Source organism: Dromaius novaehollandiae, chromosome 3 (assembly GCF_036370855.1).
Source record: "Dromaius novaehollandiae isolate bDroNov1 chromosome 3, bDroNov1.hap1, whole genome shotgun sequence".
Classification (NCBI taxonomy): domain Eukaryota; kingdom Metazoa; phylum Chordata; class Aves; order Casuariiformes; family Dromaiidae; genus Dromaius; species Dromaius novaehollandiae.
In genome coordinates this window covers 127,500,628-127,527,762 of record NC_088100.1, presented here as the reverse complement: position 1 = coordinate 127,527,762, position 27,135 = coordinate 127,500,628, and the positions used below count along the sequence as shown (strand labels likewise).

Sequence of the window (27,135 nt, the reverse complement as noted above, 5' to 3'; positions counted from 1 at the left end):
ATGTACAGGAGCAGCTTCCTCCGCGAAGTGCGCAAGGAGAAATACGAGCGGTCAGATGCCTATGATGAGCTGCGAGGAACCCCCGAGTTCGACAGCTTGGCCCAGGCCCAGGGCTTGGAGAACCTGCAGGAGCTCAACGAGCGGTTTGCCAGCTACATCAACCGGGCCCGCGTGCTCGAGCACCGCAACACCATCCTCCGGAAGCAGCTGGAGACCTTCCAGCGCATGGACGAGCTCGTGGGCTTGGACGAGGCCTTTGCTGGGCAGATCGAGTTCAACCGTCAGCGAATGCGGGAGCTGTCGTCCGACCGAGCCAAACTGGAGCGCGAGGAGAAGGACGCCCAGCGCATGCTGGACGAGTACAGCAACAAGTAAGGTGGCTGGCGTTACGGGGCCGGTTTATCTCCCACGGTAGCTAGCAGATCCGAGGTACCCACTTCACAGGCTCCTTCTGCCAGCCTCTTGGTCCAGCTGGATGCATCTCTGGGGGAGCACAGAGGGGTGTTCCCGAGCAGTATTGCTGCCAGATGCTAACAGGATAGGAGCCCTTGCCCAGCTATCCAAGGGAAAAGCTGGCTGATGGCAATATGCGTTCAGTAATCCTTTCATCCTTTCCAAGGCAAGTGAACAAAGAAGAATAGGTGGTATTGTTTCCCCAACTCTCTTTGTCATGATTATGGGTTTGTCAGTTAGCTGCTCCTCTTGCATGGATGGTGCCTCTTCATGTTCAGACTCGTAGCCCGCAGCCAGACTGAGTAAGCCCACACTGGGAAGTGATGTGCCAGGACTTAGGGAGCTGCAGTTCTGCATTTCATAAACTCACTGCTCATATTGGAAGATGGTTTATCCACATTCTCACCTCTTCTTCCCTGTATCCCTCTTTCCTTCTTGTGCTACTAAAGCAATATAGGAAAAGATTTCCCTTAACTTTGTCTCTCTTCAACTTCATTGGCAACATAAATCAAAGAGCGGGGGCCGTAGGCTTGGAACGTGTGAGTGCACCCAGAGATGTGCAGTCCGTCCTCTTCAGCCACAGCCAGTTCTTGGTGCCATCACTACGTATCAAGTCACAAATGATAGGGTCAGCACCCGTTCTCGTTTTGGCAGTGTTGCTTAATTACACAACAAGACTTGGTGAGCGTCGCTCATAAAAGGTTGGCTCTGGGTGGCTGCTCACGGGAGAGAAGGGTCTCATCTGTGTGTTTCTTATGGGCCATATTTTTTTTTCCAAACTTCTATCTCATTAGTTAGTTCGACAGTATGGAGGCTGAAGCGGAGCTTTTCATCCTTCACATCAAGGGATGAGGGGTGAACTCCATATGACATGCTATAGCTTAGAAACATTTGTCATTGACACTGATGGAAAACAGAAAATTCAAATACTTTCAAGAAACGCAGTCTTGGTGGAAGTTCAGCCACTCACAGGCAATCCGCACCAGACTCGCCAGAAGCATTTTTAATAAGGCAGAAGCTGAATCATCTAGAACTCTGTCTTACTGCTGCTGAAATACAAATCACTCAAAACTGCAGCTCTTGTCTCCACCACAGACTTTTTGTCTGACCTTGGCCACATTGCATGACTTCTTGGTCTGCTCCTCCACTGACATTTGCTCTACTCTGAACTAGTAAATGCAGGACAGGTACTATTTTCCTTTTCTGTCTCCAATCACTTTGCTGGAAACATCCAGAAAAAAAGGATGTGAGATAATTGACATCAAGGCCATCTGTGTCTTTAGGCCATGGTTTGATGATACGTTGGTATCAGCAGCCTTACAGTCTTAAAATATTCTCATCCTATCCTCCCAAGCCCTACACACTTCTCAGCTGAACACTCTGCCTTCTCCACTGCGCTGCCACAACTATTCATGGGACCACTCCGAGATTTGAATCAGGAGAATGAGCCAGCTAAAAAAAATTAAAATAAGAAATAGTGTCTCAAAGCCAGTTCACCAGACTGCCACACAAACATTCCTTGGGAGCTCTGAGCTATGGCCCAGATATAGAAATACCAAGCTCTGATCTCTCTTTCTCATTTGAAAGTAGAGACTAGCACATCCAGGTGCAATGAGACTTAATGCTTGAAATGGTCAGCTATTAGTGATTACCTAACTCGGCGTTAGCGAATAATAACCTGATTATACAGTTCTGTATTCAAATAATTATGAGCATGAAATTCATCTATGAACCAATGCTATAATTTAACTGTCTACTCTGATACTTGTCCATACATTTTTATTACAGTGTCCATGAAATTTTGACCGAATTCAGCATATGAATGTCTACCTGCATATTCATTGAAAATATGTGCATACATCAAACTGTACAGAAGTGGTAGTGTGTGCCTGAGCAAAAATGTATTATCTGTGTCTGGAGTATTTCAGGGAAAAAAAAAAAAAAACGAGCGCAGTGAAATACACAGCTCTGTCCCTAAGTTAAAATTTGATTTCAAGAGCTTGTCTAAAACTGACACAAAAAAATTAGCCATGAGAACCTTTTAATGGATTCCTGTGTCCACCTGGATTAACTTAACTGCCCATATACTTCCCCCATTAATAGGATTAACTCTCTGATACGCAGTCGGTTACTTTTATTACAGATGCTTTACATGAGTTCTAAATAGGTAGGGAAAAATACAGGATGGAGAAAATGTAGGGGAAAGACAGCCAGAGAAGGGGATATCTTTTTTTTAAGTGAGATTTATGACCTGTTACAGTGGTAATGAGTGACTTAGAAAAACTGCATTGTGTCTGGTCATGCAGACCGATCATGTGCTGCAAAACATTGGAAGAGGAGTATCAGACTGAAAGAAATAATAGTGTGTCCTACTGAACATGCACTTATCATTCTGGCTGGAAGAAACAGCTGGGCAATAGTCCCCTTAACCCATTCTGGAAAATATTTACTTGTTAACACTGCTCTTGTGACAAGCTCTTCAAAAAGCACATAACAGAGCTGCTGCAAATTACTGATTATATTTCTGGTCCTGGGATGTGCACTCAGCAGCAGTAAGCAGATGTAGAAAGTAAAAGGGAACCTTGGCTACCTCTAAACCAACCAAAGTTAGAAGTTAAAAATTAAAGTTACACAGGGACATTATAACATAATGGCAGTAGCTCCTTTTAAACCAAATTGCATTCAGATTACATCATGAAGTCAGTTTGGGTTTTGTGTGTGTTTGTTTGTTTTTTCTGCTGGGAACTGCTGAATTTGATCTGAATACAGACAAGAAAGTTTCCTCAGTTTGAAAAGAATTGGTTGGTCTCTGAGCTGCAGGTATTAAAGCAAGGAAAATGCTCTGACATTCTGCACTCTGCCTTCTCACCTGTTTTTAGCTCAAAGGCATTTTGATATTTATGCTTTAAGTTATTTAAAATTATAAATAAATTATCTAAACAAAATATGGGAGAAATAAGATTCCGTCATGTTTTAGGGCCTTGCCATGCTACTGAAATCAGAATCATCCCTATATTGAAGATCTGCTTAAGTCTCTCTGCAGCTTGCCCCCCATGCAAAGGGGGAGTGCAGAGATCACTAACTCTTTGGCTTTCTACGTAGCAGAAAGTTTATCCAGTAAGATGTTACAGATGGGTGATCATCCTAAACTGGAAACCTAGACAGGACTGTGAATATATGCGCAATTTTTATTTATTTATTTAACTAGTATTTTTAATGCAGCTGCAAGTTTGATCTTTAGAAGGTCTCAACCCTGTACTTCTTTCTAGAATTGGTGGCCTTCTGCAGCCAGACACTTCTCAGACACTCTTGGTCTGGTCTCATCTGGAGTGAAAGTATAGTTAGGACGCTTTCAAATATATCAGGGTACTACGAAACTGATAGTGACTATAATATTAGAATTATAGAAACATCTTTTATTTCTAATAGGATGAAGTCTACTGTGAGGTAAACTGACTCATTTGTGATACACAACCTGTATAAAAACTCCTAAAAATGGTTCTGATGCAATTATATCTCTCAAAGAAGATGTCCCTTCAGGTTCTTTTGTCCCTGTTTTTAAACAGAGAAACCAGGATTTTAGCTAAGTAATGGAAAACGCAAATGTTTTGCATAGTCTATTTTTGATATTTTAAATATCAAATGTATATTGCCTTATGTGAAAATACAAAATATTTCTTCCTTAAATGTGAGGTAAGAGAGCTTAATTCATAAGAGCGTAGTTCTGCAGATGAGCTAAATAGACTAAGGTTTCTGAAGTGCTACAAACCAGAAATCGTGGAAGAAGCATGATCACCACCTAGTCTAATTCATTAGGTAACAGATAAATGTAAATATGTGCAGGGAACCTTCAAGTGAGTGGGAACAGGAAAGCAGACATGTGGCATATGTAACACGCATTAAAGTTCTCTGCTGAAGCTGTCTCTAAAACTAATCTTTCAACCTGGGCAATATGTTTTCTTGTACGCTGAAAAGCTTGCCATACTATTACATATAAGATAATGTCCAGAAAACCTGCCAGGGAATGGATGCCCAGCAAGCTGGACTGGGACAAGACAAGAGTTAGGAAATATCCGAAATATCCACTAACAACCAAAGCAACATGTTTTAAAAACACCTGAATGGGACACACCAAAGGCCATTGAGGCAGGTCTCTACATGCAACTCATGAAAAGTTTTTGCCAAAAGGTTCCTGCAGCCCTTCTGTACCACAGTGGAAATCTAGACTCAGCAGCTCATTAGTCCTGCATAAACAAGCCATCCTGAGGCCCGAATGTTACCTTTCAGATTTTAAGTTGGCATCCGAAACGTCCAGGTTCACTTGGAGGATCCAGGCCAGCCACAGATGTGGTGGTCACAGTGTGCTCTGCAGAAATGCTGGCTCATGAGGCCAGCTCTCGCCGAGTGTTGGACGCGGGAGGCATAAAGCACAGCACGAATGCAGAGGCACAAGGGTGCAACTGCTGTCAGGGAAGCGCTGAAGGTGGTGGAACACTTTCTGTTTCGATGTGTGGACGTGTAATAGGAGCATAATTCTAAAACTCAGTGTCACGGTAGAAAGCTTCTTGCTCTAAAACCTCTTGGTCTAAAAGCAATCAAAAATTAATTATTAAATGAATATGCCTGCCTTGGTAGGAAGAAAGGTATGGCAGGGTAGTACTGTCCCGTGTATTCTAGCTATCTGCTAACACATCAGGAGTGGATAGAGACGATAAATGGATAGAGGAATCCAACCTGCCTGGTCATATGCAGGACTTTGAATGGACTTTGCGGTTTCCCTCTCACCCCAGCTCTATATTTGCATCACTGTTAAGTACACCAGCTCCATCAGGCTTTACTGTCCCGAGCCACATCTTGTTTTTGCAGTTTGCTCTAAAGTTGCTTTCTACTATCTGGGTCTACGTTCAATAGACAGCAGACTAGTTTCACTGTACTAGCAAGGTGTGGGTTTCTTGATTCATTTTGAAATATAGAACATCTGCTTCTTGCACAGTGAGGATTAAAGGAATCTCTTAGCGTAGTACATTGTGTACCTACTAACTGGCAAATGTCTATGCCTTCCGCTAACGCAAAGAATTTTAGCTCTTGCATCCCATTCTTTTAAACACATTCACGATTTGGGGGAAAAAATTTATAATTTTAACTAGACCTGTTAAAGCTACATTTAAACATAGTAGGTCCTGGAACTACTGTGTCTGTAAAATTAAATAGGCATGAACCACTGGAAAGTGGATCTTAGGTTCAAATTTATTTTTAAATCTCCTGTAGCCATTTTCGTAGCTCTTCACATTAATATGAATAATTCAGACTATGTATCAGTGGAGATTTCTTTCTCTTGAAGTTGCAGAAAGTATTGCTAGGAATTGTTTGGATGCAGCTCATAAAAGGACTAATTATGCTAATTTTATTGAGCATCATTATTATAGCAACATTATATCTGTCTGTGGGAAACTTGAAAGGATTGTATTTCTCTCTCTATGATATCCAGAAAGATGCTGGAACCTAGATTTTAGTGCCCTTGACTGAACAGGTTTAATTAACCTCGGAAATTAAAAGTCTTACTAATCAATCATTTCATTCAGTGCTAATCTTGTGGGGTTTGTATGTAATGCCATTCCCTGGAGTGTGCTAGATGCAGAGACTGGCACTGGAGTCTGCACGGCGTGGCTATGCGCAGAGCAGCACGGCACCCTTTTGTGCCACGGCCGTGACCACACACCCGTGCGTGGCAATGGAAACGAGCAACAAAACGCGATAGCTGCAGTATGTGGAGCAGTAGGGTCCAGCACCCATCTGCAAAGCCGCCTTCAAGCCCAGTCTGCAGCTCAGGGCAGGACTGCTTGCCCGTGACGCTATGGCCCGTGGCAAGGCCTCCAAAACGTGTCCTGGAGCATCAGGCGTCAGGCAGCAGTGAGAGTGTGCAGACACATGAAGGTGGGGGTAAGCCAGAACAGCCTGAACCCAGCCTCGGTGCTGCCATTGCTTCTCTGGCCGCACCAGCCCGGGCTAACACCTCCTCTGCTCCAGGGTCCACCTCATGGAGAGTTTTGTCTCGGGTTTTGGCAAGCCGGACGAATTCTTTTCCTGCTAGAAGATTTCAGTAAGGTTCAGTGGAGAGGCAGCACTCAGGTATAGTACAGGCAGAGGCCTCGATGCAGAATTGGGCTGAGAACTGAGTATCTGGCCATCAAACATTGCTAGGACAAATTGTGACAGTTTTCTCTTCGGAGGCGAGACAGTCTTTGCATTGCTTCAGAGTCAGGGCCTGCATGAAACAGGTCTTGCCCAGTCCACCTCTCTCAAGAGCAAGCTCGGTCTATCTGTCAGCTGAGGACAGGACAAGGTATCTACAGGCATTGCTGGAGCCTTGCCTTCCACGTGGAGAAAAAGCCTGGCAGCAGACTTCCCTCCTGGCTGCCCCGATGTTCCCATGAGGCCAGCACCCCTGCCTATACGGGGGGCTCAAGGGGCTTGCCCTATAGCTGTAAATCCATACGTGCTCCAGCAGAGATCTCTTCTGTCGGAGCTACTAACCTAGGAAGAGGAAAGTGAGGCAGCGGGAACCTTTAAAGCTCCGTTCTGCTCTGTTTAAAGCAGGCAGCCCCCTCCACTGCCCTAGTTTTCGCCTGCGCCAGAAACAATTAATACTCCTTTTCTGAACCCAGTAACAAAAAAGCATCATCACACCCTAAAACTACTTGCCTAGGTAAGGGGAACTTAAAAAAAAAAAAAAAGGCAAATGAACCAATATTACAGCCTTTAGTGGATGTCCTGTCCCTGTTCCATGTTAACAATGCAGATTTTGCCCATTTATTGTTAAATACTTGATGAGCAGCTCTACACTTACCACACTCCTCTGACTGCAAGGCCTCATGGCTTTTAAGGTCCAGTGAAGGCTGATGAGCAACCATCTAAGAAAAAGAAGACCTCTTTTAAACGTGTCTTGTTAGTTACCTGGAACTTGAAGTTTAACTTGGCTACAATTTGTCCACTTTTGGAGGGACAGCCTCCAGGAAACCAGGGATCATGTTTAAGTACAATTCCCCATGCATTTTTTGATGCTGTATGTTTGGGCTGCAGTAACAGCTGGTGGAGAGCGAACGGAGTGGAGTTCAGACTTGCAGCACTTCTTTGGGATGCAAGTGGCTTGTTGTGCTCTCAGGGTCTTCAACCGAAAAGTCCAGGGGAGCATTCAAAGTCATTAGGCACTGTACTCGTATGCATTTCAGCTTGCACAGAGACATGCACATTGCACCATGAGATCTCTGAAGCATGTCTAAAAACTCCTTAGTCCTTTTACACTGTTTCTCAGTGATGTTCAAGGCACTCCACAAGCTCAATCTTCCTTTAAAGGATAGTCACGCAATGCTAACCATATACACAGCTCAAGGCTGCCAAGTGGATTTATGGCTTTGTGACAGAGCAATTATTTCGGTTATTGAGAGTAGAAGAAAGGGTTCCTAAAAATTTCAGTCAATGAAAGAAATTTCACTGAGGACCTAGCAGCTAACCAGATTTCAGCAGGCCTGAATGACATTAGGGCTGAGAGCTAGATCCTGACTCTGTTGGGTGGTTGTATCTTATTAGGAATGTAAATTACTGTCGCTTTTACTGTAGCTATGTATTTGATTTTCAGGAGCTGCCACAATCTGCTTCATTCTTGCACAGTTGCCAGAATGCATCTATGTTAATCAAGTGCTTACTGCCAAGTGCAGGCAAAAAATCCATAGCATCAAAAATTTGTTGGACGTCACCTACTTAAAAAATCACAGAAACAAATGCAGTCTCACTTTAGAAGCTGAATATCCTTGGTTGTATACCTTGGAAGCAAACCTTATGTTACCACAATTTGTCCAAAAGACGTTGGTTTAGATCATTAGAAGCCAAAGATCATCTTCAGTCAAAGAAGTCTAAGCAATCTGAGTACATCCAAGCTGTAAGTTGTCTGAAAACCACTGGTTCACTCATCTATAAATGGAGACAGTGGCAAACAGATATGGCAGGGTTATTTCTTCATGACACAATCTTAAATATAAGGGTGGCTTGGCCATTGGAATATCTTATTTAAAATGGAGCATACAGAGCGCACGTGATGGGTAGCAGACCCCTTCTCTTCAGCTTTCCCAGTTGTGTTGAAAGGCACAGGAATAACAGTGGTTGTTCATTCTTCAGGCTGTAGTAATAAGAAAGAAGAGAGGGTAAGATGACTATTACAACTTGCTCCTTGATCTGTTCAGTCAATGAACTAGGAGAGTTGACCATTGACTGGAGCGAGTTCCTCAAAAGCCACTAGAATGTCTGGGCTGCATCAATGACTGCAGAAGACAGACAAGGGCAAATTCCTTTTGTGGTAAGAATTTAAAAAAAATAAAAAAACAACAGTCTGGAATTTTCTCACTCTTTCCCTAAAAGGATTTCCTAGAGGATAATTCTAACTAACATACAAATACAGAACCCTAATTCTTAAAGATTATGTGTCATGGTTCCTCATTTCAGAGAGAACCACAGGATACATCCATTATTCACTCAATATAGGAATCTGCACATTTCACACGTCTTACAAACATTTTATGAATGCATAAGAACATTTAGTTAAACGCACTCTTTGCTAAGACTTGCACATGGTTTTAACCAAACTAGAATGTGAGCTGATATTAAAGAGGACACAAAACTTCATCCATCAGAATAGCCTAATACATCATTATTCATACACAATCAATATATGAAATTGCAACTTCTATGTTTAATGTCTCTGCCATTAAAATGGTTATTGAACAATATTCAGAACACTAGAAAACCAAGTGGAAAGTAATTATTTGCTAATGTGCCAGTGTAGCAAATACCAACACGCTAACCACTGACGAATGGCAATGACTGTAATCCAATATTAAACCAATACATTTTTATTGTAAATAATTTACTTTCTGGAAAAAAAAATGATAGCAAATGTATGGCATTCTGTTGTCTTTTGCTACATAAGCAGAGTGTAAGAATCTAGTCAGTTCTGGAATTGCACTTAAAATCTGGGACCAAAAAAAAAAGAAACTAATGAATAAATCAATATTTTGGGCCCTTTCAAGATTCATATTCTGTTTAAGTGTGAAGCATATATTGTGCATGATATTACAGATGAAAATGCAGTTTGCAAGAGAATAAGCCACTCAACTTCATCTTCTTTGTCCCGCTTGCAGGTATAAAAATGAATGTGAGTATCAGCAGAGGCTAAAAGAAACCCTTCAACGCCTTAATAAGGTGAGTCTGGAAAGTGGAAAAGAAATGGTCTTCATCAGTTTTGCTGTGAGATATTTTGGGTATTGGAGATATTCTTTTTTTTAGACAAGCATTTCTGAAATTTTCCCTCTGTCTCTCCAAACCCACAAAAAACAAGAGCCATGAAAGGCAATTCCACCTCACCTTACAGTATCCACGTTAGATATTCCGGTATGCACAGAGCCAGGTTCTCAGTAGCATTCAGAAATTAAAGTAAGGTAAGGCATGAGAATTGGGGATCTTTCCTCGTTTTCCTGTGAGAAGATATCTTTTTAGATATGCTTACTCTTCAACGGCTAGCCAGTAGAAGCGCTTTTCTAGCCATATTTTCAGGATCATGCTTTAATGGGTGTTGGGTATTTATGACTGCTTGGAGACTTTTGAGAATTACTGTTGGTGCTTAACTGCATTTTTAAGCATCCAGATACCTCTAGTTTAATCCAACCTGACCAATAAGCAGATGCTTTTCTATCATACAGCCTGTTGCCCTACTGAAGCCTATGGAATACAAGCTAGATTCAGTATCATGGTCTTTAAGTCGTAATTACATCTAGGAGAGTTGGTAGATTTTGGCTATAAGGTGTGGTTATGATACTACGAAGAGGAGAATTCTGTTTTAGAGAGGTGCTGCTGGGGTCATCAGAACAGTGCAGCGATTCTTTATAATAGGATGGATTTGGTTTTAGTAAGGTGCTGTAATGAAGAGACAAACCTAAGGTAAATAGCAGATCAGGAGAAAGGATTTTGAACTTCTTTCCTTTCCTAGCAGCTGATAAGCTCTCTGGGCTTCTTTAAGTAATGCCTTATTTACCGGTGACTTCTAAACCCAGGGCAAACCCTCATGACAAGCCTCACAGAAAGACCCTCCTCCACTGCAACCCTTTTAGTTGCCTTCCAGTTTGTGCCTCTGGTTCTCGGTGGGACAGCTTTGGAGGAGACAGTGGAACAAAGACCTTCTCAAAGTCAGTATGTAGCATCTGAGCTGCCTAGGGGGGAGAAACAAAACAACTAAATTTAAGCATCAGTGTCAGCACGATAGAAAGCTCCGTGCGAGTATTCGCAGAAGAAAGATATGGGCCAGAAGGCAGCAAAGCAGAGGAAGGAAATAAAGAAGGAACCTTGGGAGGATGTTTCATTGCCACTTCTCCACGTCTAGTTTTGTCCTACCCATGGGATCTCACACGCATACTGTCTCTACGTGTCTAATGTGTTTGCTCGATGCAGGTCATTAGCTTAGCATCTTTCCATTATTCATTTCACCTTCTAATTAAGAGTATTATGCTTTTCCTTCCCCTAAATTAAATAGACTTATTCAGTTCTTCATTGTTGCCTTCATTACTCCCAAATTACATAATTCTTTAATTACTAATTGCTGCCTTCCTTTCATTAGAGAAACCTCACAGTCTTAGTGACAGTCGCCTCCTTGATTAGCGTAAGCAAAAATTTCAGGAAGTGAGTCTTCTAGTCCAGCTCTCACATTTGCCTGTGTCTTCCTCCTACTCATGGGTAATTACCTGCAGCATGAAGAATTTAACTCCCAATGTAGGACAAAATATGTATTTGCAATGGTGCTCATGCCTCATTACTTTGTTGGGTATAATCCTTGGATCACTGCTCTACCAGGTATCTCCCAACTCCTATTTGCAGATTATTTACAGTGATGCAGTTCAAAATAGATGTTATATTTTGCATGATAGAAGTTTTCAGATTGGTGGTATTATATTTAAAAAAAAAAATTACCTTTTCTGAGTAATCAGAATAGAATCAGTTGCAGGTCTACATGGTCGATACCACGGCCAAGAGGAAGTACTGGTAGATGTTTTTACACCACCAGTTTACCCTGTTCTCTGGTTAGATTAGCTGTGTAAAGACCTGCTTAGTGTATTCCTGGAACACATTTTATCCCCATAATCCAACATTGTAGTAATTGATGAAGTTTTATTACAGGTTCCACAACATTTGCAGAAAAAAATTATTCTGGGATAATAATAAATTATAAATAAATTTAACAGTGTGGATGCAGGCAGTTCATGCCAGGTGACTTCAGTAGTGGAGAGTTGGACATGTTTGATTTACTAATATAGATGTAGCCTTACTGTTTAACAACTGCCTGTGAAGTTGAAGCAGGAAACTGCCGAAGGATCCCAGCTGGTTTCCATGCCCTCAGTCTGGGATTTTGTTCTGTAAAGCATAATGTTATCAGACTTCTCGGTGAGACTCCCAGCCATTCTGACTGGTTGCCTCGAATCTCTTCACACCAGCAGTTCGGTTAATTTTGTTCTCGAGATGCCAGCTAAGCCTCCGCATCATTAAACAGTGTCTTAAAGAGCTCCAGAAGGATGAATTATCATAATGGGCCCAGCACCTGCCTGCACGTCTTTGCTCCCTGGCTCACAGAAAAGCATCCACTATTTTCTTTAAGGTTTTTACAAGCAGCCAGCTTTGAGACATGGAGTTCTTGCTGTCTGGGAAAGGTTTGCATTGCGACTGTGATCTCTGCACACAGGGACCAGGGTAGGAGTGTTTCCCACCAGCCTGCACGCAGCCTTTTACGCCTTGGCATTAACAGCTGTGGCTACGAGTCAAGGGCCTGTCCTGCCATTTTTCCAAACACTGGTTCGAGGCCTCTGCTTGTGCAATCAGTGATGTATTGTTGCAGCAGACCGCTAGCATTTTACACCAATTTAATACTGCTGACTGTGTAGGGTGCGGTGCAATGAAGCTCTGGTGGAGCTGGCACCGCGCTGCCCTGGTGCAGAGCATCCAGAGCAGAACGTAAGTCTGCTCCTTGCTGGCCTAATCTCCTGAGGGGAAACAAAAAAAGAAAAAAAAGGAGTGCAAAGTGACACCATAAAGAAATGTTAGAAAAAACACAGGTGGGGTAAGGCTCACATAGTCCTTCCCCACTGCCAGCAGAAAGCCTAAATGAAGGCCAACACTGACAAGTATTTAAAATATATATACCAAAGGTGGATGATCTGATCACTTGTTTTACCACATCTCATTTTAGGAAGCATGTTTTCCCTGCAGTTATTCACAGTCTTTAAGAGGGATAAAGAAACAGAAAAGGTATTCAAGGTAGTAGTGTACAAAAAACACTCAGTAAAAATCCATGCTTTTTTAAAACAGAAACAAACTCACGGAGAAGACTTCATGGAGCAGACAACAAACTTCAGAGGCTTTTGATCTGACTCTTTCGTCTTAGATATATTAAGTGTGCAATAAGAGTAAGGGCTCTGTGGCTATTTAATGGGTAAATAGAGAAAGATGCTGCTAGTGAGATGGCAGAGGCAGAGAAGTACAAAAACTGGGTACTTCTGCTTTTTTTTCTACTGATGTCATGACATAACATTTGTGCAAGTGGCTATTTGGGTATGTGCATGCACACTGGGTAGCGCCCAACTCCATACAAAGTCTTACTGGTTTCGATGATGCAGCACATGGTATCCACAGCCCACACCCTCAGCCCTGCTCAGGACTCCGTGAATTTTTAAAGACTAAGGACCAGTATGATCTACTGCGTAACACAGCTTTAGGTTGTCACTGAATGGTTCCCACATTGATTTTGGGACCTAGAGTTGAAATATCAGTGTCACTTGTTCAATGTGAAATTTGCAAGTTGACTCTTGCTGAAGATCTGGCACATGTTTAGGTACTTTAATAATTCTTTTCTTACTCAGAAGACAATTCCTCTCTGCATGAATTTGAGACTACACATACAGATAGGGAGAGCCCATTTACTAGTCCTACCAAGAGTGAATACAATATAGCCAATATACATATCTAACAGTCTTGTATGTGGCTGGAGAAAACATGTTAGGGCACTAAACACCTTTTTTTAATATAATTCTTTTTCTTTGTTAATGCAGAATCAGGACCATGACAGGAGATAATGCTGGTCATGTCAAAATCTTGAAGTCCCATGCTTCCCAAAGCTCCTCAGTCCCTTACCAGATGTGCTCAGCCCTTCCCAGCATTAATCCTCAGCTTCTAATCAGGTTTCCAAACAAAAAAGAAGCTATAACCACCCTCCAGTTTGTTCCTAGCTCAATGAAAACATGAAAAGTGATTTTGAGGAGCTGCACTTTACTGAACTAATCTCATAGGAAGAAAAATAAAAAGGCTCAAAGGAAAGTTTCCAGACCAGGTCTGTGAAACTGAGAAAGCCTGATTCATCTTCATTTGATGTTAACTTTCATCTGAGAGAAGAAAGTTGTATTACGTCTTTTATCAATCAGTTCTATTTTCTACTTAGCTTATCATTCATCTTTGGAGTTGGGAAGCAATTGCTGGTGGGTTAAATAGAGATATTTTTATTTCCCCTGTACAAATGGCAGGAGCTGTTCTGCTTGAACAAAGTTATTTCAGTGATTTGTACTTCTTTATATATATATAAAAGTCTATTTTAGTGTTTCCTTCTCCAGTGAGCTCTAGGAATCCTGCATCACTGGTACTGGCCCACATGCTAGTGGCCTTCTTGGACATCCTGTGAGTTCTTAAAAATACTTTTTGAGGCAAGCTCACTTGGGTACAAACCCTGCCTGCTGGAAGAGGTAGCTGGAGCTGGTAGGTCCATTTTCATGGTTCCCTTCAGGCAATTTGTGGCTAAAGAATACCATACCCCAGGCATAGCTAACAAGATTTTGAGCTGCTGGTGGTTTATCCAAGGCTGAGCCTGGGCTGCCTGCTCAGACCCTCCCCAGCCAGCACTACTGCTCTTGGTAGCTCAGTACTGTGGGGCACTTGAAGCCCATGCAGATGACTGATTGCTGGGTCATTCCCCATGCTGGGTGATGTCCTGGACCAAGCTCAGTGGTGAGGGATGGGTATGAGTCATGGGATTTCCACAGACGTTTGCACCAGCATGTTCAGGGCAGGTTCACAACGCCCAGACATAGCTTAGGCACAAAAGTCCATCTGATTAACAGTTGAGCTTCTGGAATAACCATAATGTGTGGCTTTATTTCAGGATAGAAAACGGGGCTTAGCACACCAAGTGTTGTCTACCTGTGGTTATCGTTCTTGCACAAATCCTAGCAAGGAAGCCATTGCACAAGTAGTTTGCTTCTTGCTACACGTGTAGACAATAAGTCATCACTGCTGGCTAAGTTTCTCTTTCAAAAGCTGTGCTGGTGATTTGACACGTTACTAAGAATTGGTAATAATATCTTCTTGGAGATGGAAGTTGCAGTGCCTGGCGTTGTCACACGTTAGCTTTCATACTTCGTATTGCCCATCCCTCAGTTTGTGCTCAGATCCCATACCTGGCTGTACGCAATTCAGGTCATAGATACAGAGACTTTAAGCAGAAGGACAGATGCTGGACAGAACACAGCTGACTTCCTGCCTAAGAGGTAACAGAAATATGTATGTACAAATAAAAACCGAAGCCTTTTCAGCTGAAGGACAATCAGGCTGGAAAATCAGAAAGCAATGGTTCTGCACAGATGGAGGGGATTTCTTTCCCATGGTAAATGCTTGAAAATGCTGCTTAATCACATAGATCAACATTTTGGAATCAGCATCTAAAATAGATTTTTTTTGGTAAATTGAGTTAATAGTAAATGCTGTAAAATAAAGAAGAAAAAGTGTAGGCACTGTGCTGTTTTGATACAGAGCGTTGCTAATGAAGCTAGTCTATTTGAAGCAGAGAAAAAAGCAGAAGTATTTTTCCGCTTTGGAGAAACATTTGGAAAGCTGAATGCCAGTTTTGCTTATTACAGGCAGAAACAGTTGCTTATTGCTAACATCCAGGGGGGAGCCCCCAGGCCACATAAAACCCTCATTGTTGCACTGATCTTCCTCTGAATAGGGTGGCAAAGGCCTGCAGCAGAGCAGCGTGCGTTCCTGATGACTGGCTCAGAATTTTCTGGCCCGGCTCGGGCTGAGTTAGCTGGTCTGCTCACAGCGCAGTTGCTAGCTCTGGAGCACAGTCCATGAATGGCTTCACGTTGTGTCAGCAAGCGCGGCTAACAGACTCAATAGCATAATGAAAACAGCAAACATCGACGCATTTTTGAATAGTGCATGGTGTGCATGTGGAAGGAGAAAAATCCTTTCTTATCAGTCATGTGCTGTGCCTGTGTATTGTAGTGTCTAATTTGCAAACCATGATCCATTCACTGAGACCTATTTACAGACAGTAACTGCAAGTAGGTTATTTTAAAGAGACACCTTTAAATCTGTTCTTTTTTTTCCTTTTTATCGCCTGCTCTTAGAAGCAACATCGAGGATGATGCTGGCTGAACTCTCTCCTCCTCACCCCAGGGGTATTTGTTTCTACCCTCGTTTTAGGTTACGGACTTCACATTTTGGAACACCTTAACAGAAATCACAGAACGGTTGCAGTTGGAAGGGACCTTTAAAGATCATCTAGTCCAACCCCCTGCTCAAGCAGGGTCACCTACAGCACACTGCCCTGGACCCTGTCCAGACGGCTTTTAAATATCTCCAAGGCTGGAGACTCCACAGCCTCTCTGGGCAACCTGCTCCAGGGCTCAGTCACCCTCACAGTAAAGAAGTTTTTCCTTATAGTCAGACAGAACTTTCTGTGTTTTGGTTTGTGCCCGTTGCCTCTCGTCCTGGCACTGGGCACCAAGGTGAAGTGTCTGAGCCCGTCCTCTTTACACCCTCCCTTCAGATGTTTATACACATTGATAAGATCCCTCCTTGGTCTTCTCTTGTCCATGCCGAAGAGTCCCAGCTCTCTGGGTAAGATAATTAAGTGGCCAGCCTGGTTCTTTATCAATGATTCTTTATTTGGGATATTAAAGGTTTCAAGATGAATCCACTTCTGTCATATACACTAGAGAAATCAATGCACTGTTCTGTTGATGTCGTATGTTCCAAATTCATACGCCCTTGCGAACTTCAGCCTGAGAAACTGGTATTGCGTAGTGTCTATTACTTGGCTCCCAGCACTCATAAAGCATATAGCAAACATATTTTGACAGTGCCATTACTAAACTGTATTGTAAATTATATTTGGGCAGAAAATTGGGTGTAAAATAGGAAAACACAATGTATAAAGTTCCTGTTGTTCGTTGGTTTCATAGTACTTTTTTTCTTCCACTAGGCTTTAATTCTCTGTGCAGGTTGTACACACGTAAAAAGACTCATGTTCTGGGTAAGCGGCTGCTGTGTGCTTGGCTATCCAGCCTGAGTACTGAATGTGTCCCATGTATCTGCATTGCAGGAGGCCGATGAAGCATTGCTGTGCAACCTGGAACTGCAGATCGAATCCCAGTTCCTGCAGGATGACATTAATGCCACAAAGGACAGACACAAGAAGGTAAGTGGCTGAATGTGCCATCTTCTTTAGATCTTCTTTCTAGAGAGACATGTGAAGCTTTGCCCTTATTCATGATCTGCTTTAGTGGCCAATTAAAGTAAGTCAAATATGTGTTCTGTTGGGTAGAGTGCTATATAATTTCACTGAGCACAATAGCTGCAGTGTGGGATTCGAGCCCAACAGGTAGATGGTTGCACATCTCCAGACTGACTCAGGGACCAATGTCTACAGCTGCAGCAATGTTATGAATCTGTTGACCTGTTCTCATGATTCAACCCACCATGCTGGTCAAGCTGTCTTGTATTTCATGCTAAGCAGCCATTGCTTTCATCAGTTTTCCCAGCTTCTGGGCAGGGACATTCCAGTTAATAAGTCTGTGGCTATATGGTTAAGCTTCAGCCGACTTTAATTAATACAAGCAGGCCTTCCTGAGAGAGTTGTGGGGTTTCATATCAGGCCAATGTCCCATCTTTGCCACTCTTGAAAGAAAAGACTCATTAGGTTCCTGTGGCAAACCGTGGAGCAAACTATGCTCCAGCTGTGGCTCCAGGAAGGACTGGAGAGACAGGTCTTGGTTCTGCTGAGCATGGCCACAGTGAGAAAAGTCCTTTTTTTGGACCACTTGCAAAGGTATTTGTGGTCTTCATTTTGAAAATCTCTTGTAAAATCACAAATCACATAATCTTTAATTAAGGATGTGAAGCATATTGTCATTTAGCCAAACATCTGTAGTGTACTCCCAGCATGATTAAACTGTTAGCACACATGCAGTTGAATTCAGGGCTAGAACTGCATGCAAATACCCAAGTCTGAACCTGACCCAGACTTTCATATGTTAAAAGAAATAAATAGCAAGGAATAAGCTCCCAAAGCGTAGAACACTGAAAAGCATAACTTGCTATAGCAACTTCTAATGTAAATGATTTTTACTTCACAACAGAATCTTATGGAAATCCAGACCTACGTCAATATTTTACAGCAGATCATCCAGACAACCCCTCGTGTGTCCCCTATAACTGCTGGCATAACTGAAGTAAGTTTTCCAGTCGGTAAATACATGCTGCACAGTTCGCACTAATTAAGAAAAAGTCAATGTTTGTTCCTAAAGCATCCCAGATCCTCTAGCTAACTCCCACTCCAAGATGAGAAGATAACCGCAACTGTAAATATTGAATACTAAGTGATCACAAGAGAAAAACTAATTGTAGCTTTGGAAAATTGAAGTGATCAGAGAAGAGAAACTGCCTTTAGTCAAGTACATCCCAGGGTAAATATTAGCCCATGCTTAAAAAGTCTAGCTCAAAAGTAGCTGAAGTAGTTGTGCTTCCTACTTGAGGAAGAGGTGGCAAGGGATATGAACTTCTTTGGATGCTTTTAAAGAATGCAACATACTTTTTCCATGCATGTTGTTTTTTTTTTCCATCAGGAAAAGCTGATAGCCGAGAGGAGAATCCCCATTCTGCAGAGCCAGCTGGAGGAATACAAGACCATTCTGTGCCAACTGCAGACGCAGAAATACAAGCTGCAGACAGAGGTACCAGCATAATTAGCCGTAAACACTACTATGGCTCTCATAAACTCTGTTGTTCCTATGGTCACACAATACAACCTGTGCAGCCTATACTGGGGTCTTGGGAACACAACCTGCAGTCTTGGAGGTGGTTTTTTTCCTTAGTTTTCAGCTGTTTCACCCCTATTCTCTGAGCGGCCCAAATCGTTGGTTTTATATGGTCAGTCAGGACTGTGTGATAGATGTAGTAGCCACAGTGAAGAAATCTTCACTTTGGCAGAATTGCTTGTGGAAGAAGGTTTTCCATCGTGACTGGATGCCTGAGGGACAGTGTCAGCAAGGAGGCTGAGGACTGAGAAGTCGCGCAGTGGCTGGCTCTCGCTTACCTTTGCTCAGGCTGGAAACATACTGGCGGCATAGAGAAACCAGCCCCTTGAAAAAAGATAAGGGAGATTCAGACCTCTGTCCCATCGCCGAATATTTTTTCAGGAGATGGGGCGGCGAATCCTTATGTCCTGCAAGTGCAGCCAACTTTGTGCCTTCAGCTTTCACTCCTGTTAGGGGAGGTACACTGGTATCAAACACCTTCTGGAGATTTTGGACTCCTCTGGACAGCCATAACAGAAGCTCTAACTTCCTGAGGGTAACTTTGAAAGGCACTATTTGGGGAATTAATCATGCTAATTTCAAAAGTGAATCTTCATGTTCCATTTAGAAAGAGTTTATTAACTGATTCATTGTAATGCATTCAGATTAGAAGAGAGGAATAACTTCACAAGCCGATGACGTGCTTGTAACGCTGAATACTGGATTCAGTGACTGAGGCATGACCTAGGTCCTTTTGTCTCCTGCTTCTGGGCATAAGAACCACGTTGCAGAGAGGTTCGAGAGTCCTTTTGACCTCAACATACTAGGGTCTGGGTGCACTCTTACACTGGAATATTACCAAATTAATGCCAAAGGACTTAGTCTCCTAAATTTAGACTCTTAAAAGGGTTTTGAAAAATCTCGCCTGTAACATATAGAAATAAATCAATTATTACAGAATCCATTAGCTATTTATTGCCCCATTAGCTTTTTGTGAGTACATTTCTTTAAAAGCTGTCAGAAAGGGGGAAAAAAATCCCAAATGATAAAGAAACTAAAATAACTAGCCAAAAAGTAGCAGAAGAAAATGAGAGCAGAATTACACAGTCCTAAGTTCTTTCCCTTGCTTTCGCAAGGGACTCATCGCCACCTCCTGGTTAATGTACATTTTTCTGGCTGGTGTTTAGGCCTTGCTGCACAGAAGGTATTTTTTTTATTACTACACTCAAAAAGGCAAGGCATTAACTTTAGAACGGAACTTTTTATTTAAAAAAATTCCTCCTTTGCCTGCAGTGCTTGGTCTGCAGACCGCAATGGAGGAAGAGCTGGTTTTGCCCATGCACATCTTCCTCGTTAGGAATTTGCTGCACACTTCGGGATGGGAGGTTGCTCTTTTCCCTCGTAAGAGCCTACGTGCCTCAGGCCTAGGCTTCGGAGAAGGCTCATGGGAACCCAAGAGCCATTTGAGAGCAGTGCTCTCCAAATCCCTGAGAAAGACAGCTTCACGTGGTCCCGTGATCATATATATTGTAGTAATCTGCTTCCCTGTAAGCTGAATATCCTGCTTGCTTTAGCATCTTGGTAAAATATGTCTTGCCTTTAACGCTGAGTCTAAAATATGTATTTAATAGCGACACCAAATACTTTCAAACCATTTCTTTCACCCACCAACTTTGTTTACCAGACAGCCATGTTGGAGCAAGTGATTAAAAACACCCAGGAGAGTTACGACGACGAAATTCAGCTCTACAATGAGCAGATTGAAAACCTTAGGAAGGGGATAGAAGATGCTGAGAGGATCCTGGAAAAGTACACGACCGACTGTCGCCAGCTGGCAGTCTACCAGCAGTCCCTGGAGAACGAGCTGGAACGGTACAAACGTATCATCGAGACCGAGGAGAGCCGGTAAGGCTGGAGTTCTGTCTTCTACCCACCTAAAGCTATGGACATTTCATACCGCTAGTTTTCCAATGAAAAGCACTGAAATGGATTCAAAATCCGTTCAAGTCACTGCCAAGGAAAGGCCCAGCACCACTTTGTGCTTCTCCTTTCCATAGTCTCCTTTTCATACGCTCTCCCCACTTCAGCCTGCAAGGGTCAGGTACGAATGAAAGCAAGCTGACTGCATCTGCTGCATGATAACTGCACCTCTCAAGCCACCCCGGGCAGCCCAGCACACACGGCTGCTGCCGGTTGCATGTGTGTATTACTGACACCTCAAATATTTTCCAAGGGAGACTGGTCAGTTTTCATCTGATCCCTCTGAAGTCAGGCATTTGCAGGAAGCACTGAAAATGCTCCCAAATGTCGTATTTTATTGGCTAGAATTTGCAAAATGTCGGTGTGATCTGGGGAATACAATCAGTGACACTTCCCAAGGGATGGGGTTCTTCACACTGGATTTCTCAGTCCTTCATCCTTTGAAAAACCAAACCCATTTAGGATGTCTCAGAGAGAACAGGTAACTCTAAGAACCTTGGCAATAAGAGAATCTAGATTATATATATATTTTTTCCATTGGAAGGGAAGTTGCTCTCGTAGTATAGAAATTAAGCAACAGATTTTCAGCTATGTTGGAAATTGGATGCGAGGGTAAAGGATAGTGTATTTCTTCCTAGAAACTCAGCCAGCTCTGGGGTGAAATGCAGAAGGAGCCATTTCTCTTCGAAGGGTCACTGAAGAGATCATGACCGAGCTTACAGACCGGGTAGCTGCACCTTTGCGTCCCTTTCACAGCACCGGACTGGGTGCTGCTGCACAAGTGAACCATGTGAACTGAAGCACATTTTATAAGCCAAGATTCGTTCCATTCATTGGCAGGCTCAAAAACCACAGGATTTCACACTGTGGTTTCCGATTCCCTTGTCACAGAGGAAATCATCACGAGATTGGCTTTTTACTGGCATCTCAAATCTTTCTTCTCATTTTGCAGAACTTAGGGACTTGCTAAGATTTTTTTTTTCCCCCTTGTTAACAGGATACACTCTTAAAACACAAAAAAGGAAAAATGAACTCGTGTGTCTTTTTTCACTGGCTCAGTTATCACCTGTCTCCCTCTCCACTAACACGTTAGTGGTATTCTTTCACAAAAAGGGCGGTGGACTTTCCCTGGGTGTCCCACTGCTTTCTGCAGGAGCTCTGTGCGGGCCCAGTGGACCGGAGCTGGGGTGAGCGAGTGCGGAGACCGCCTGGAACAGGAGAGGGAGCCTGAGTAAAGGCAAAGGCACAGGGCACCATCTCGCAGACTCTGCTCGAAGGCTGCTGGCTGCTTTCTCATTTGTATCAAAGCATACGACCATTTCATCTGGGCAGAGCAGATGATCCACGTTCTTGCCCGACAATCATTAAGGGCATAAATGGGAGGTAGCGGCACAGAACGGGCTGACCTCCGAGAGGCATGAATTGCCTGCTTGCCCTTTCAAAATCATCTTGTCCTTTCAAAATTGTTTGGTAAATGACAAACCTGCGCTGTAGTTTTTCTATTACGGTGTAATTTGCCCAGTGTAACAGAGCATGCCTGGTCTTCTGCTGGGGGAAACCAGCAGTGTTGATTTTCACCAGACAAGACGCAGGCTCACATCGTGCTCCACAGCTCCTCACCACAGAGGAACACATTTATTTAACCTCCCTGCTCCGTTTTGTGCTACTTCTCTTGCCCCGGATGGAAACGAGGGGGAGAGGTCTGACTGACGTGCATCTTCTCCACCAGGTTGAACTCCGCCATCGCAGGAACTCCGGTCACACTCTTCACGCAGATCTATAGACCTGCCCAGCCTCCGGCTCCGCGGGGAAGAGGTAAACCTGTGACGTGTTTTGCTGTGTCTGTCAGGAGTAGCATCGTTGTATTTCGAGCTGGATTTTCATCTGTCTCCCTCGTGCACACCAGCAGTGACAGCCTGACTCAAAGCTTGCTAAGTAGACAAGGTGATTTCAGCTTACCTCAGCTGGCTTCGGGACAAGCTGTCAAAGGCCAAAACCGCAAACAAAGATGTTTCTTCACTCTGTTGATGGGCCAAATAGTCAATTGCAAAAGTAATCAAAGTCAAAAAGACACCTGAAAGTATAGAAAGAGCTGTTTTTGTGTGCTGGCTTGTTGCAAGTTGTTGTTCCACATCTTAATGTGAGAACAACATCAGGGCATGTTCAGTGCTGGAAGCAGGCGGAGGACACTTTTTGCTGCTATTTACGTGCCATGGCCTGGTTTCGTCTGAATGGTGTTTCCTCTGTGTTGTACGATTGCTTGTTTAGAATTAGGATGCTTTTAAGCTTGCTGACCAGTAAATGGCCAGAACTAAAACAGAGAAGATGGCCTTAAAGAGGAGAGAGGCTTCATAGAAAGGTAAGGATGTAGGTAAGAACGTAAAGCATGGCTTAATATAACACAAATCCAAGGACCACTGGGGTTTTACTAACAACAAACCACCCCTGAGAATAAGGATAAACTGTCTTGTGTCAAATGAGAGATTTTTCTGGAGCGCAGGTGCAGCTTTTCCAAATGCTTCTTGGCATGCAGGAGTTTTAAATGAAATGGATCCATAACGCACAGGGCCAAATCCTCAGCAACTGTAAATAGCTATCATCCTGCGAAGCCAGTGGAGGTATTCTGCTTTATACCCACTGAAGATTCAGCCCCTGTCTCTGACTACACCTCTGCTTATCACCCACAAGGCTAACAGGGCGTTTTATGTGCATTACTCTATCCATGACATTGGAGAAGTGCAGCTGCCTTCGGGAAAGCATCTTCCTATCTGTCTCTTCCTGTGTTCCAGTAATTCCCAGTATCAATCTCTCCGCCTCCCTTTGCTCTGCCTGTTCATGCCATGGAAATCGCTCGCCTGCCTGTGCTCCCTCTGCTGCTGCTACTGAGCTAGCATGGGGTTTATGGTTAATGCAGGGAATCAGAAATAACGGCTGCAGGCAAAGGTTTCCTCTCCACGTGGGCCTAAATCTGCACATCAGTGTTCGAGCAAGGCCTAAACACAGCTCCTCAGAACTGCACCCAAGCTGGCCAGCTACTTCATGCCCCTCTGTTCCTCGGGCCACCAACTGTCACCCGGTCCCTCCTGATTCACCTCCCTGCATCTGGCCATACCCAAAATTGCCATGACAGCGGATGCCGGGCTCCGGGTTACCCCACTGGGATCCAAACCCAAGGCATTCTCCCGCTGCGGGAGGTCCTGTAAGTGATGCCCCCAGAGTGCTCATCAGAGAGCCGTGCTTCAGCAAACAGTGGAAGAGATGGTGCCAACACTCACCTTTCTGGTCAGGCCTGGACCTCCCACCCAGCAGCCCTGCAGTCAGAGGGGAACTTTTAAAATATGATTTTACTTTGTTTTGCTTTGGTTTTTTTCCCCTTAACCCCAGCAACTTCTGGAGTTGTAACACAACAGACAAGCTATTTCCACTTAGTCCTGCTGCTGGGATATCACTAACCTTGGGCACCTTCAGTATCCGTATTAGGAGACTAGTTTCTTTGTCTAGTTAATGGAACCAAACTCTGCCAAGACGCCTGAGAGGAAGGTGCTGAGTCCTACCGCACTCTCAAGCTCTAAATGTACTTCTTGAACATTAATATAGTCTTGGTAGGTGAAAGTTTTATACAGCTGCCTTTTCTATACGCAAAGTTGTCGTATCTTCAAATTGTGTATGGAAGTGGCTGCCTCAGATGCAAAATGGCTACATGGCCAGGGGGGTCCAAGTAAACGAAGAGGCTCTCAAAGGGTAAATGGAAGATATTCTCACATTTGCTGTTGCATTCAGGTCATCTACAGTCAGTGGTGAGAGAGAGAGATGGCTTTCTGTTTGCAGCAGCCGTGTTCTGTATTGTTTGTTGTTTGCTTTGTTTGATTTTCTCTAGATATCACCCAGGTTATGCAAGATATTGCCAGTGCAAAGCCCAGACAAAAAGCTCTGATAAAGAAAATTTCCAGGAGAAAGGAGATCACATCGAAAGATATAACTGATGGTCTCTCACCTGAAAAAATGCACGAAGGAACTCTGGAGGGTTTTGACCAAGCTCAGTTCGATTTTAGGCATGAAAGCACAGTCATATGTGAACCTGAGGAGGAAGGATTCGAATCTGTTGAAAAAGAAAAGGTCCCAGAGGATATGCCTGATGGAGCCCAGATAAGTAAAGCCTTTGATAAATTGTGTAACATTGTAAGGGAGAAAATAAAAGTCCACAAGAAACCAGAGCCTAGACCTGATTCCTACGCCAAAGGGCGTTATGTGCTGGTAACAGGGGAAGGAAGTTATAAAGACTCCTGCTTCTTGCCTTCCCCCGTCCCAGCTGCGGGAGTGATCACAGTTTCCACCAGCGATGGGAAGGTAACGATCAGCGGTGATGTGGTGCCAATACCAGAGCTGCCAGAACCCACCGAGCCCTCAGAAAAAGAGGAAGTCTGTGAAAGGAGGGAAGAGTTTGCGTACCCAGAAAAACTGAAAGAAGTAGAGAAAGAAGAAGAGCAAGTCCCAAAGTATCCAGGCATCTGTGAGGCTGAGACAGTCCCTATCCCTAGTTTGATAAGCGCAGCAGAGCCAGGAGTCCTTCAAGAGGTGGAGTACGACAGAGAAGATAAGGAAGAGCTTTTGTTCAGGGAACCGAGTTTGCCCAGTTCCCTGAGCTACGAGAAGGTGGAAGTGGTGGAGTCCATTGAGAAATTTTCAGATGACAGAATTCAGACTTACGAGGAGACAGCAATGATTGTGGAGACGACGATAGAGAAGACAAGCAAGAAGAAGCCAGGTGACAAAGGCTCTTAAGTGACTCACACCTTGGATAGTCAACTTGTCTGGCACAGTTATTAAATGACACATTTTTTTCCTGACCGAATGATAAAATAGTGAGATTTTTGCTGTTTGGTATGGAAGAGATTGATACCTTGATGGCAGTTCTGTCTGATGTAGGTTCACCTTTGGTGTAAGGATCATTAGAACGCTCCAGGGCAACGAGTAATAGGCACAGTCTAGGCAACTAATTTCATGATTAGGACAAGTTGAAAGTTGTTATTATTACAGAGTTGCCTGGCTAAAGAAAAGTATCCAGGGCAATCTGCCACTTCCAGTGCATATTCCTCTACTGCTCCTTTAGCTGCCATAAGATTCCCCATCTCTCAGACAGCTGCAAATGTTAACTTGTGACATCTGGTTCATTTAATAAAAGCTTGGTCTTCTAAAGAAAATACCCACCGTGGGTGTGTGTTGCTTTTAGCACTGAGTCTTTACTAGTAAAAGTTAACTGACTGGCTTTGCATGAGCCTTTCCAGGGAGGAGCTGACGACATGAGTTTCCAAACTGTTCCAAATCTTTCACATTGGTGGTCTTTAAGCAGAGGCAAGCTTGGCAGAACTATCCTTTGGATATGAAGAGAAACTATCTGTACTTGAAATATGCTCTTACTGCACATCTTCTGAGAATAAAACTTGAAATTTTGCCAAAGTAAAGCAGGGAGCAAAAGATATATTGAAGGTATGTTTTTGCTAACTAACTGAGGTACTTAGGAATAACAAGTTTTGAGTGGGTTGCAGACAACTCAAAAGACTGTGAGGTTTGGTATTTTCTTTTTACATGTGTCCTTGGACTGTTGCGTTTTACAGTGTTTAATACATGATCCTGGCACAGACAATCCCACAGAACCCCATGGGGTTTCTGAACAAGCAGCACCTTCCCATGTAAGCCATGCCCAAGGAAGCAAAAAGCTATACCTCTGGATCCTCTTGCACCTTCCAGAAAACCTTGTGTCAGAAAAAAAAAAAAAAAAAAAAAAAAGAAATCCTTCACTTGTTCATATGCAAATGTACAGCACTATTTAATGCTTTGCTCCAGTAAATCATTAGGCTGCAGCTTGACTTTACAGATACGAATAATCCCATTAAAGTACATACTTCGCTAGGTTGGGCTCTACACTTTCCTTCTCACATCACAGCACAATTCTCACAGTCTTAGTTTCAGCTTTGCACATTATTAAGCATTTTCCTTTCTGCCTGATTACTCCTTTCAGCTGGGAAGGAGGAGGAAAACTCCATTTCCCTTGAGGGAACTAGACTGAGCTCCACAACCATCTTGTCACATAGCCCAAGATTTACCTTCAATATTATTTTCTTCATTTGTGGTTTCTAATGCAGGTTTGGTATCTAATCTGCTGTGACTGTTACATCTGTTAAAGCAGCACCTTATTTTTTTTGAAACAGGAACAGGTGACCCACGTAGTCACATTTTATTCAGAATTTTTTTGCTGCTGTTTTATTGAAATGCTGTGGGAGTACATGTCAGCCATTGCTGGAGTGTTGGTCGTGTTTTCATTTTATTTATTAACACCGTAAATAACTGCAGACAAGGAATTTATCAATACACACATAGGCTGCATTCTGGTGAGCTGGGAGCAACTACTCAGAACAACGAACGAAAGCAAGGTGTTGCATTGCTCCTAATACCATTTCTGAAAGGTGCATTACATCTCATGACTTAGGGGTTAATGTCAAAAGTATTCGAATGCTAATGCTAAAGTATAATGATGAAATACTTT

The 27,135-nt window shown here is 43.2% G+C and overlaps 1 protein-coding gene across 1 annotated transcript; it reads left to right on the top strand.

The window, feature by feature from the left end:
* On the top strand, positions 1-25,743 carry BFSP1 (beaded filament structural protein 1). The gene is made up of 8 exons (XM_026110522.2): positions 1-371; positions 9,645-9,705; positions 16,919-17,014; positions 17,955-18,047; positions 18,441-18,548; positions 20,296-20,516; positions 22,321-22,406; positions 24,469-25,743. Exons 1-8 carry the CDS (start codon positions 1-3, stop codon positions 25,371-25,373), a joined length of 1,941 nt encoding a protein of 646 aa, XP_025966307.2. The 3' UTR covers positions 25,374-25,743.
* Positions 25,744-27,135: the final 1,392 nt, after the last annotated feature.